Here is a 12,761-nt window from a genome sequence, read left to right as displayed (position 1 = left end):
TGGGACTCTTTTGATGTGGGATGAAAATCATAGTTTTTTTTCTTTTCCCTCCCCCTCCCCTCCGTGCGCAGGTCACCCTGGAGTAACAAGTACGACCCGCCCTTGGAAGACGGCGCCATGCCTTCGGCCCGCCTGCGCAAGCTGGAAGTGGAGGCCAACAACGCCTTTGACCAGTACAGGGACTTGTACGTTGAACCCTTCTCTGGTGGGGAAAAACGGGGGGGGGGGAGTGGCCGGCAATGGCCCAAGGTAAGGAGTGACCCCCCTGCCCGTTCCTCGAAGGGAGGGGCTTTTCCCCACAAAGAGCCCCCCCCCACCTTTGAGGGAGGGTCTTCCTTTAAAATTGAGTTAGAGGGAAGATTGACTGGGGGGGGGGGCGACGGCAGCAGGGGTTTGCTTCCTTGTCTTGTGGGGGTGGTGGGGAGCTGAATATGGTCAGGACGTAGCTTGTAGCTGTGCCCGTCTCAGGTGTGTGTGCGGCGCCCCCTCCTCCTCCCCCCCCCCGGTCTTTTAAATTTTAAATCTTGAGCTCAAGATTTCGGCTGCTAAGCGAGACACTTGTTCAACGAGCCTGGCCCCGCTTTACGACCTCACTTGCCCCCCCGGTTGTGAAGCGAATCACCGCCCTTGTTAAGTGGGTCTGGCTTCTCTCCTTTTTCCCCCCCCCCCTCGCTGACTTGGCCGGTCAGAAATTCACAAACGGGGATCATGATTGGCACTGCAACCGTCGTCTGCCCGTCGCCAAGCGTTCCAATTCTGATCGTGGGTTCATCACGGGGACGTTGCTGCGGCCGTCAGCGTGAAAAACGGCCACCGGTCAATTTTTTTTTAATTGGTTTGTAACTTCAAATGCTCACGGAAGAAGCGGCTTGTGGACTTCAACTCCCAGCATTCCTCAGCCCTGCCTGTCCGTTCAACTTCTATAGCTGTCCTTCTCGGTCAAGTAACACTGGGCAGCTGATAATTCATTGATCTCTGACCTCTGGGATTAGAAACAAGGGGGACTCAGCCCCATAAGTACTGAATCCCTTCTGTAGAATGGAATAACACAGCTGGAGGGGACCTTGGAGGTCTTCTAGTCCAACCCCTTGCTCAAACAGGAGACCCTTTGCAAGTCCTAAAAGGGCCACGTGGGAAGACCCCTGCCTTAGCCTCTTTTCCCTAATTAGACCCCCACCCCCGGGTGCATGGACTACAACTCCCAGAAGCCTTTGGCGGCAGCTGTTTGCTGTTGTCTTTGTGTTGTGGACGGTGGGACTTGGGGGGCCCTTGCTGCTGATCCCTTCCTTTTCTCTCCCTTTTGCCCCTTGAGGCTCCCCATATTTTAGGGGATGACATAAAAGATACTTTTAAAAATATGGACAACGGTTTGTCTGAAATGGTTTCCTGCCGGAGCAGGGCGTTGAAGCAGAAGACCTTCCAACTACTACTATTATTATTATTGTTATTATTATTTTCTCTTTAATGGAGCCCAGCGGAGCACACTTTGCTACCTCCTGTTTGTAAGGGGTGACGTCCCACCCCCACCCCCACCACCCCGAATCTGCAAAGCCAGCATCGTTGGGAATTTTAATCGTCATCGATTTGATCAGTTAATTGTGAATCCAAGACTAGCTAATGGCCAAACACAGCCGACTTTACCTTTTTTTAAAAAAAAAAGCAATTGCGACGTAAGATTGAAGCGATAAACGTGAACGGGTTCACTGCACAGTTCTTTGGCCCTTATCCTGGAACATGAGGGCCGGCCTGCCGTTGCCAGAAAGAGAATTGGAGCGGAAATAAAAACCGAGTGGCGGCATCGATTAAAAAAACAACAACCACAAAGCCGTCTTTCTGGAGGCAGCTGCGTTAAATAGGAAGGCGGCCGCAGCCGTTCGCAACTTTTCTCCCATGTTTTGCTCGTGGATTTGGGTCAAGGCCTGGAGACTTTGGGTCCAGGTTATTTGGCTGCCCTCTTCGTGTGTTACCTAGGCTTTTATTTTTAGGCAGACTTCTTTAAAAGTTTGGGTTCCTACCCTAAATATCAGAATCTGGTGTTATTCCCTGTGAAACTCTGTGGGAGCCAAAACTGGTCTTTGAAGAACCACGAGATGTACATCTCTGAAGGTTTTCAGTCATCCAGGTCATACTTGTCCCAAAGATGCTTCCCCCCCCCCAGGCAACTGGACTTTCTTGTTTTTCTCTGAAGGCGTTTCGCTTCTCATTCAAGAAGCTTCCTCAGGTTCTGACTGAATGGTGGGGAAGGGAAGGATTTATACTCCTTGCAGGCAGCCGGTCATTTGCATCCTTTTAGAGGGTCGTTGAGGCCACCTGGAGGTTTATCTCTGTCCTTGGGGTCACCTGAGGGGTGCAAATGGGTGTGGAAACATCTTCAAAGGAAAAAATGAGAAAGTCCAGTTGCCTGGGGGTGGGGGAGAGCATTAAAGAATTATTCTTGAACGTTGACGTTGGAGAAGATGGGCGAGCCAAGAAAACAGACCAAGGGATCCTAGAACAAATCAACTCTTTAAGATCTCTCACTCACCTGTGACCAGGCTCAAGTAATCCTACTTTGGGACATGATATGAAGACCTGAAGAAGGTCCTAATGCTGGGACAGGTGGAAGGAGAAGAAGCCTGTGACCAGGCTCAAGTAATCCTACTTTAGGACATGATATGAAGACCTGAAGAAGGTCCTAATGCTGGGACAGGTGGAAGGAGAAGAAGAAGCCTGTAACCAGGCTCACGTAATCCTACTTTGGGACATGATATGAAGACCTGAAGAAGGTCCTAATGCTGGGACAGGTGGAAGGAGAAGAGGTCAACTGACAGCCAGGTGGACTCAGTTATAGCAACCATAGATGCAGTGTTGGAAGCACTGAAGGACCAGGCTGGGGGCAGAGCCTCACAGCGAACATCCATCTGTGTGGCCACTAAGAGTTGACACTGACTTGATGGCACTTAACCACTTCCTACCCCAGGTTGAGGGGAAATCTGTTCAGTGCTTTATTGTGTGTGGTACAATGTCATACACCAGGAACAATAGACATACACTGCTAATACAGCAGGCTCCAACCCATAGCAGTTACAGCAGGTAAACAGAGAGAATACATTAGCAGAGCCTTCCCTTTATACAAAGGCTCCTAAAGGGACACAGACCCTGCTGAATCATTCCGGTCAGTAGATCTTACGTTACGTCAGCTGGTTAGCTTTTAAATCATTACCTTGACAGAAATCGCCATCTGAATTCTCTTCAATAATTGTCCGAAGGCTCCACCGGGCTCTCTCTATTTTTTTAAAGGTAACCCCCATGTTCCAATGACCCCGTAGATGACTTGGGGGTTCAGTCAGGCAAAGATTTCTGGCCTCTCTTTGCGAATCCAGGAGAAGCAGATGGTTGCAATCGGACTACCTTGGGGTGAAGAAGGGCTCGCGAGGAGCAGCTTGTGTGTGGAGGAGCTTGGCTGGGGAGCTTCTCCCGGTCCCCTCCTGCCTTAGTTTTTTGTGGGGAGGGGTCTTTGAAAAAAGGTGGTCCAGTTGCAGAATGTAATCATCATTCCTGATTGTTTGAAAGTGGGGGGGGGGCTTGTGAGGAGTTGACGGCGAAGGCCTCCCTGATGGGAAAGACCGTAGATTAATCAGTGTTTGGCTGGAGACTATGACCAAAAAGCACTTTTGTCCGTCCAAAAGGCCCCGTCTGTAATTAGATCCTCGTTTATCGCACCGCGAGACCATCCTGGATATTCCCCCAAGTCTTAAATCAGCTTTCGTTCCTTTGGGGGGGGAGGGGGAGAAATCCGCAAAGCTTGCGAGCGTCTTTTAGGTGAGCAAAATGGTACTCGTGGCGCTGAGTTTGGGAGGCTAAGATTCTCCAGCCCTGCTTGATTGGGAAAGGTCCTCTGGAGAGCCGTGCTTGGGTTGTCCCAAATGCCGGGCAGGACGTTGGTCGGCCTATCCCAACTGGGGCCTGAGGAAGGGAGGCAGAGACGGGCGGCTGGATCGCACCAGTTCTCCAGGAGAAGCTTCGTCGGCTCCTCCTTTCCGGCAGGGGCTGCTGGGAATTGTAGCTCCCCAAGGAAGAGGGGAGGGGGAGGGCCCGGGTCCCCTATCTGCGGCTCCCCTTCCGGGCTCCGTGGCCCTTTCCTGTTTCGGATGAGCCCTCGGCTGAGTGTGTGCGTTGGTGGGCTCAGCCTGGGGTGCCCATCCGGGCCTGCACAGTGGCTTCATTGCCCTCGGTCTGAGCCTCGTCAGCCTTGGGACAGTCCGGTGTTGCCCCCCCTCCAAGAACACACCATGGGGCTTGCAGCCACAGCTCCCCATAGAAAGCAGCCAGAGCTCAGGTTGACTTTTCTCCCACCCCGGATGGCCCCGCTCTCCCTTGGAAGCTTCCGGGCCCCACGTCGTTCAAGGCTTGGATCTCGGTAGAGCAATGGGGGTCCGGTGTGTGTGTGTGTGTGTGTGTGTGTCCAACCTTGGCAACCTTTAAGAGCTGTGGACTTCCACAATCTCTGGCTGGGGAATTCTGGGAGATGGAAGTCCACAAGTTGCCAAGGTTGGAGACCCTTGCTTGCAGAAGTGATGGAAGTAGAGGCTGTGTTGTTGTTTTGTTGTTGTTGTTGTTGTTGTTGTTGTTGTTCTTCTTCTTCTTCTTCTTCTTCTTCTTCTTCTTCTTCTTCTTCTTCTTCTCCTACTACTACTACTCCTACTACTACTACTACTCCCCTTCTTCCTTCTTTATTCTCCTTCCTCTTCCTCCTCCTCTTCTACTACTAGTTCTTCCTCCTCCTCCTCCCCTTCTTCCTTTTTTATTCTCCTTCTTCCTTTTCTTCCTCCTCTCCCTTCTCCCCCTTCTTCCTCTTCTTCCTCTTCTTCTTCCTCCTCTTCCTCTTCTTATTCTCCTTCTCCTTCCTCCTTCTTATCCTCCTCCTCCGCCCCCCTCACACTTTCTTCTAACACTGATGATGTTCCCTAGTTGGGTAATGAAATGTCTGCAGGAAAACCGCCAAGCTCGGAGAGAGCCAAGGACCCCACAGTCCTCCCCCTCCCCCTCCCAAATCTGAAGCAGGGAACCCCCTGGGGTCATCCCCCCTTGATCCCCTTGTTCTTCCTGCCGCCCCGAGCCTTGACCCAACCGGTCCCAGCAGCAAGGAGACTCTTCGGAGCCCCCTGCCTACTTTCCTGCCTCGGACCCGCTTGGCTGCCGTCGGAGATTCTGGGGGAGGGGGAAGAGGAGGTGGGCAAAGGACTCCCCCCTTCTCCCCCCGTGGCATCTGAATCCGCCCTTTGTTCTCCCGGGGTCGGAGTCTGCCCAGCTGCCAGCCAGATGTTCAGTCTGGAAGCTTTGCCTGGCACGGAGGCCGTGCAGATCTCACCGGATCGGTATGTTTGCCTAGGGGTGGTTTGCACCTGTAGGCAGGCTGGGGGGGGGAAGCCTTTGTCAAGGGCCTGCCCAGGACCGTGGGCCCGTTCGGAGGGGATTTGCTTAAGCTGCAGCAGGAAAGGTGTGTGTGTGTGTGTGTGTGTGTTTGTGTGTAGGAAAAACAGGCACTCGGCCCCTTCCCCGTCAAATCTCGTCTTTTGGGCTGGATCGGTTCCTCCCCTCTGCAGACACCTTTGCCCCGTTTTCTCTCTCCCCGCCCCTCCCTGCCCCCCTGGACACCTTGCAGACCTGAGCTGCCGAGCCTTTGGCGAGAGGGAAAAGCCCCATAATTCGCGCTGCGTGTGGGTCAGAACCGCAGGATGGCAAGGGGGCTGTTTTTCCTGGCCGCCAGCATCTGTTCCCCCGCCTGGGACTGTGAGGCCGGGGCCAGCGCCCGGCGCAGGCCAGGTGGAAACAGCATGTTCGTATTTAAAATAATATTAATCCTAGATCCGAGTCGGTCGAGGTACAAAAAGCCGGCCGAGCGTTTCCATGTGTGCGCTTGCTTGTTCTGGCACGCGGGCGGCTTCTCTGTGGTCTGGCGCAGCGGCCTTTTGGCCCCTTCGTAAAAACAGACCCACAAAAGCCTTTATGTAAAGTCTCCTACATGGGAAGCGTGTTGAAAAAATAAAATAAATCAGAATTCCTCCCTCGTTTGGGCTCGTTCCTGGCCGTTCAGGGCTAGAAGACCAGAAGTTGGGGATCGCTGGGAGGGGAAAGTAGGGGTCTCGTGATACTCCCCCCCCCTTTTCCTTCCGATCAGCGTTTCACCTCTTGGCTTGCTGGTGAAATTATAATTGGAGGGAAGAACTGTAGACAGTCCTTGACTCGCAACAGTTCACTTGGCGACCGTTCAAAGTTACGACGGCGCTTGAACATAACGTTTTTCATACTTATGACTGATGCAGCATCCCCAAGGTCACGTGGTCAAAATCCAGACGCTTGGCCGCTGGCTCACGCTTACGACCGTTGCTGGGTCCCAGGGTCACGTGATTCCCCTGGGCGGCCTTTTGACCAGCACTTTAACCACCGGGCAACTAGCTTATCAACTGCAAGCGATCCACTTAACAACGGTGGCCAGAAAGCTCGTCAAAACGGGGCGAAACTGACTGAACAAACGTCTCGCTTAAGAGCAAAAATTTGGGGCTGAGTTGTGGTCGTACGTCGAGGGGGGGCTGTTGCAGAGGTCAGTCGTGGGTAGAGTTGACAAGACTGCCCATATTCGCTTCCAGGTGTCCTGTGTGTTTTGTTCTGAATGAGAACGCAGAACTCGAACTCGGTTGCTTTGGAAAGGCAAAAGGCTCCGAGGGGAGAAAGTTAGCACCCCCTTTCCCATTTCACACGGGAGGTCCAAGGTTTGATCAGACCTGCTCAGGCTGGAGGGTCTGGTGCTGTTTCTGGGGGGTCACAGAAAAACCACGGATAAGGGAACAGGCCATGTGCCACCCCCCCAAAGCGGGTTAAAGAACCGTCCCCATTTCTGCAGGCGGGGGGGGGGGGCTTGGTTGGCACTGCCTGATTTAAGCCTGCTCTGAGTACATCGCCTAAATAGGAGCCAGCCGTGTGCTGCAGCTGCCAAAAAAGCCAACACAGTGCTAGGCTGCATTAACAGAGGGATTGAATCAAGATCGGCTGAAGTGTTACTACCACTTTATAAGGCCTTGGTAAGGCCACACTTGGAATACGGCATCCAGTTTTGGTCACCACGATGTAAAAAAGAGGTTGAGACTCTGGAAAGAGCGCAGAGAAGAGCAACAAGAAGGATCAGGGGACCAGAGGCTAAAACATATAAGGAACGGTTGCTGGAATTTGGTATGTCTAGTTTAATGAAGAGAAGGACGAGGGGTGACAGGATAGCAGTGTTCCAGTATCTCAGGGGCTGCCCCAAAGAAGAGGGAGTCAAGCTATTCTCCAAAGCCCCTGAAGGCAGGACAAGAAGTAATTGATGGAAACTAATCAAGGAGAGAAGCAACCTGAAACTAAGGAGAAACTTCCTGACAGTGAGGACAATTAACCAGTGGAACAACCTGCCTCCAGAAGCTGTGAATGCTCCAACACTGGACGTTTTTAAGAAGAGACTGGGCAGCCATTTGTCTGAAATGGTGTACGGTCTCCCGCTTGATCAGGGGGTTGGACTAGATGACCTCCATTGTCGTCTCCTCCTCCTCCTCCTGGTCATCATCATCAACAACATCATCATCATCAAACTTTTATTCCTAAAACATGAAACTCAAGTCAACTGAACACTCAAACGGACTGGCACTAATGGTTGACACGGGTTGCTGCCAGCATCCTACCTGTATTAACCAGGTATCTCCTTAAAATGTAAGATGATGATGATTAAAAAGAAAACTGATAGAGGTGGCCCCCTTTTTTATTTTAATTAGGCGGTCTTGCTGTAAAAGAGACTTGGGGGGCTGGTGGGGAACAGAGACTCAATCTCAGCTGTGCTCTTGTTGTTCTGTACCAGCCTGCTACCGGCCCTGCAGAAAAGGCAGGGACAACCCCTTTTACAAGAAGGCAAGAGGCTGGAATTAAGCCTGCCAAATTTATTAACATAAAAACACAGAGCAAAGAGAGCAAACACAAACCATGAAACAGGAGCTATTCAAACGGTTGCCTTCAGCAAACCAGCCCTCCCACGCATTCCCCTTTTATACAGTTCAGGGCGTGGCTTCTCTCTGCCTCCTTCCGAGGTGCCCCATTGCCTTCCTCTGTTTACTCCTGATTGACTGCCTCCTGCGTCGGGCGTCCTTGAACAGGGCCAGCTGTGGGTCATCTTCATCCACGCTGTCAGGCTCACACAGCTGGGTCTCCGTCCGTGACCAGGTGGGAGGGGCCTGGCTGAGGGCTCTGCGGAGCCTTAGCAAGCTCTTCAACACCCCCCTTCTCCTCCTCTGAGTCGTCCGACCCAACTGTCGAACCCACAGGCTGACCCTGAATCACAACACTTGTCACGATAAGCAAGAGAGGGGGAAGCCATACAAATGGCTTTGACGTTTCATCTGGGTTTTCGGACTGCTGCTCAAAACATTCCTGGCTGTCAGTCGGACTGGGTGGGCTTCAGCCGCGTCCGAGTGGCCGTCCTCTGTTGGTGCCGAGGAACGAACGAGTGGCTGTTTCTTCTCCTACGGAGACCTGGGAGTTGTCTGTGTGGCCCTTTTTTTATTCTACCTGGGCGGATCTCTCCGAACCGAAATCCTGCAGGTACAATTAAAATGGGAAGGCAGACCCGTTCCTTCCAAGGGACTCTGGAACCTGGGCTCCGTCGTGCAATCGTTCCTGTTAGGAATTGTTGTGCAGAGGTCTCTCTGTGCTACCGAGAGTTTGCACAGACAAGGAAGGGTAGTGAGAGCAGTAAGAGTCACACAGTAACCACAAGAGTACACTTGAGTTGTGAAAGCAAAAAGTACTTTACTTTTGAGGTGGTGTAAAAACAAAAATGCACGGTCAAAAAGAAAACAGTCCAGGTCATACACAATAGTAACAGTCCAAGGAGTATTCCAAATGCAAAGTCTTCTTACCGGTCCAGAGGTCAAGTACACAGTTCAGGTTTATCACAGTAGTAAACCAACAGTACAGCAAAACAGTAATAGTAGAGAGAGCAGTGAATTCAGAGAGAATGAAGCTACGTTCCTAGCTCCCTCTTATGGCCATGAGAAGACTTACACACCCATTGGCCAATTAACATCTTAAAGTCACAACATCGTAGTTTATATATTTTCAACCCAACTATGTAGGCTATCACCATATGCCTAACAGTTCCAACAGTAGGTGGCCGATCTTGAAGGGGAATATCCGAGGACTAGAAACTTGTTTGCAAGCAAGGAGAGTGGAGACCATCGGGAGACCAAACCCGCCGCCCGGGGTGGCTTTCTTGGACTCCTGCACGTCGCCCTACCTACACGGTCCCCTGCAGCCTTGCCTTGCCTTTCCCGCTTCCCGGAATTGCCTCCTCCTGTCCTGTCCCCCCTCAGCGGGCAGCGATTGTGGTGCAGGGGGACGACCAATCTCTTGCCTTTCGTTTTGGCTGCAGGTATTTCGAAGGGGGCGTTTCCTCGGTTTACCTCTGGGATCTGGATCACGGATTTGCCGGGGTGATTCTCATTAAGAAAGCCGGCGACGGATCCAAGAAGATCAAAGGCTGCTGGGACTCCATCCACGTGGTAGAAGTCCAGGTAGAGCCCAGTCTCCCCACCCCCCACCCCCCCTTCTCTCTCGTGGTGGCAGATGGGTTGCCTGGTGGACTTAATAGCGTGTCTCCCCCCCCCAAAACCAGCACCCCCACCCTTTTCTTAATGTGGGAAAAGGACGGAAGGATGGGAAGGAGGAAGGAAGGAAGGGAAGGAGACAGAGGGAGGAAGGAAGAAGATGAAGGAAGGAGATGGAGAGAGGAAGGAAGGAAGGAGACAGGAAGGGAAGAAAGGAAGGAGATGGAGAGGAAGGAGGGAGGGAGGGAGGAAGGAAAGAGGAAGGGAAGGAAGGAAGGAAGGAGACAGGAAGGGAAGAAAGGAAGGAGATGGAGAGGAAGGAGGGAGGGAGGGAGGAAGGAAAGAGGAAGGGAAGGAAGGAAGGAGACAGGAAGGGAAGGAAGGAAGGAGATGGAGAGAGGAAGGAGGGAGGGAGGAAGGAAGGAAGGAGGGAGGGAGGGAGGAAGGAAGGAAGGAGATGGAGGGAGGGAGGAAGGAAGGAAGGAGACAGGAAGGGAAGGAAGGAGACAGGAAGGGAAGAAAGGAAGGACATGGAGAGGAAGGAGGGAGGGAGGAAGGAAGGAAAGAGGAAGGGAAGGAAGGAAGGAGACAGGAAGGGAAGGAAGGAAGGAGATGGAGAGAGGAAGGAAGGAAGGAGACAGGAAGGAAGGAAGGAAGGAAGGAAGGAGATGAAGGGAGAAAGGCAGGAAGGGAAGGAGACAGGAAGGGAGGAAGGAAGGAAGAAGATGAAGGGAGGAAGAAAGGAAGGAACGAAGGAGATGAAGGGAGGGAAGGAGACAGGGAGGAAGGAAGGAAGGAAGGAAAGAGAGAGGGAGGGAGGCTGCAGAACTAGAAGGGACCCCCTCCCTTTGTGTCTGCTTACTCCCCAGTGGGGGGAGCGCAGGGGGTACCGTCGCCATCTCTCTCCGCCGCGGTGGGGCGCGGTTGCTTTGGTGAACCTGGCAGAGGAGCTGGCCTCTTGAGCCACGCCGAAGGAGGTTCTCTCTCTCTCTCTCTCTCTCTCTCTCTCTCTCTCTCTCTCTCTCTCTCTCTCTCTCACACGTGCGCACGTGTGTGCATGCGTGTGCGTATGTGTGTGCTCATGAGCATTTCTCTCCTCCAGGAGAAGTCCAGCGGCCGCACTGCCCACTACAAGCTGACCTCCACGGTGATGCTGTGGCTGCAGACAAATAAGACGGGCTCGGGCACCATGAACCTCGGAGGCAGCCTGACCAGACAGGTACCTGGCGGCAGGCCCCCCCCTCCGTAGTCTCTCTCCAGACTCTGCACGGAACCAGGCAGTTTCTCTCCCCCCCCAGCCCCCCCAGCCCCGTCCCCCCCCAGCCCCGTCCCCCCCCCCCAGGCCAGGCACTAGACGTCCTGGGGCAGCCTGCGAAGGTGGTGATGAACGCTCCCTCCCCGAAAGAAGAGAGGATGCTTCAGATTCCAGGGATTGGAAGATGATGATGATGATGATGATGATGATGATGATGATAATAATAATAATAATAATAATAATAATAATAATAATAATAATAATAATAATAATAATAATAATTTTATTTGTATACCGCCCTTCTCCCGAAGGACTCAGGGCGGTGAACAGGGCAATAAATTTACAATTTTTAATTTCGTTTTTAATTTTTAATTTTAATTTATTGCACAGATGATTTTAATTTTATTTCTATCTTAATTTCTGTACTTATTATATGTTTTGTTGTTAGCCGCCCTGAGTCCTTCGGGAGATAGGGCGGGATATAAATCCCATTAATAAATAAATAAATAAATAAATACTAAAATGCAAAGATACAAAAATTAAGAAAAGATTAAAACGTAATGCCCAATAGAAAACAACAATAAATACAGTACGTGAAAAAGCCATAATAAAACCCAAACCCAGATGAAAAGAAAAGAAAAAAAATATCAAAATCTTTCTTCCCTCCCTCCTTCCGCCTCTTGCACCAAACAGCTGTTGCGCTTCTGTCATCTCTCCCGTCTTCTCCTCCTCCCCGTTGTCAGCGCTCCCCCCCCCCTCAACTGCGTGGCGACAATGTCCTCCCTCGCCCTCTTCAATCTGCAGTGGGTCTTCCCACCCAACCCCTAATCTCCAATCTCCAGCCACTTCTGGGCCTGCTGCAGCTTCCAGATGGGGAGGGAGGGAGGGGGGGAGGGGGGGGGAGAAGCCGCACTGCACGCCTCTTCCCCCCCCCTTTTTTTTACGTTTTCTCAGCCAGGCTGGTTCAGAACGTGGGGCCAACAGCTCTGCAGAAGGTGCAAATGCCCCAGGACAAGACAGGAGGGACCCACAACTTCTTCCTCTTCTCCCCCCCCTGCTCCCCATCATCCACACCCAGTGAAACAAAGGCCTTAATCTCCCTCCCGTCTCCCTTTTGTGGGTTAAAAACACACACACACACACACACACACATGACTCGGCCAGCTAATTGGAGCTGCCGGTGGGTTATTGCTTACCTGGAAGGCACTCGGATTAAATTACTTGCCCCCCCCCCGGGTCAGGCCTCCCTCTGCTGTTGGGGGGGTGGGGGTGGGTGGGTGGGAGACGCAGGGTTTCACCACCACCCTCCTTCCAAAGACCACCACCCCCATTGCAGGCACATTCCTCGCATGGCCTTTGTGGAAAGAGGGGGAGGCAGAGAGGGACCTTGGCTCCATCCTGGTTTGTCTTCACCAACTAGGTTCCCCCCCTCCCCCGCCGCCAGAAGGCTGCTGGGCACATTAATCTTGTCCCATATGTGGGTTGGGATGGGATGAGGGTTTTCCTCTGGGGGGGGGGGTCAGCCTCGCTTCTGCTGACCCCTGGGCAGGTGAGGCTCTGCAGCTGGCCTCCTCCTCCTCCTCCTCCTTTGTAGCACTGATGATGTTACCTAGTTGGGTAATGAAATGTCTGAAGGAAAACTACAAGGCTCAGACAGCACCAAGGACCACTACAGTCATCGTCTTCCTCCTCCTCCTCCTCCTCCTCCTCCTTCTCTCTCTCTCTCTCTCTCTCTCTCTCTCTCTCTCTCTCTCTCTCTCTCCCCCCCCTGCTACCCCCCCCCCCCATGGTGGTCTCTGAACCTGGTTGTTTTCTTGCAGACTTTCATTAGCCAAATTAGTCTAGCACTGATGATGTTATCTAGTTGGGTCATGAAATGTCTGAAGGAAAACTACAAG

The 12,761-nt window shown here is 52.4% G+C and overlaps 1 protein-coding gene across 3 annotated transcripts in view; it reads left to right on the top strand.

Annotated features, from left to right (window-relative positions):
- Positions 1 to 12,761, top strand: part of CAPZB (capping actin protein of muscle Z-line subunit beta) — a 96,933-nt gene that overhangs the window by 72,771 nt on the left and 11,401 nt on the right. For all 3 annotated transcript variants that reach the window (XM_081341503.1, XM_081341504.1, XM_081341505.1), the window contains 3 exons: positions 72 to 185; positions 9,434 to 9,575; positions 10,711 to 10,827. In XM_081341503.1, the coding sequence (XP_081197629.1) occupies positions 72 to 185; positions 9,434 to 9,575; positions 10,711 to 10,827 (373 nt within the window). The remainder of the gene's footprint in view (positions 1 to 71; positions 186 to 9,433; positions 9,576 to 10,710; positions 10,828 to 12,761) is intronic.

Source organism: Vipera berus (genome assembly GCF_964194415.1).
Source record: "Vipera berus genome assembly, chromosome: 17".
In the NCBI taxonomy this organism is placed as follows: domain Eukaryota; kingdom Metazoa; phylum Chordata; class Lepidosauria; order Squamata; family Viperidae; genus Vipera; species Vipera berus.
This window is presented reverse-complemented; position numbering and strand designations above follow the sequence as displayed.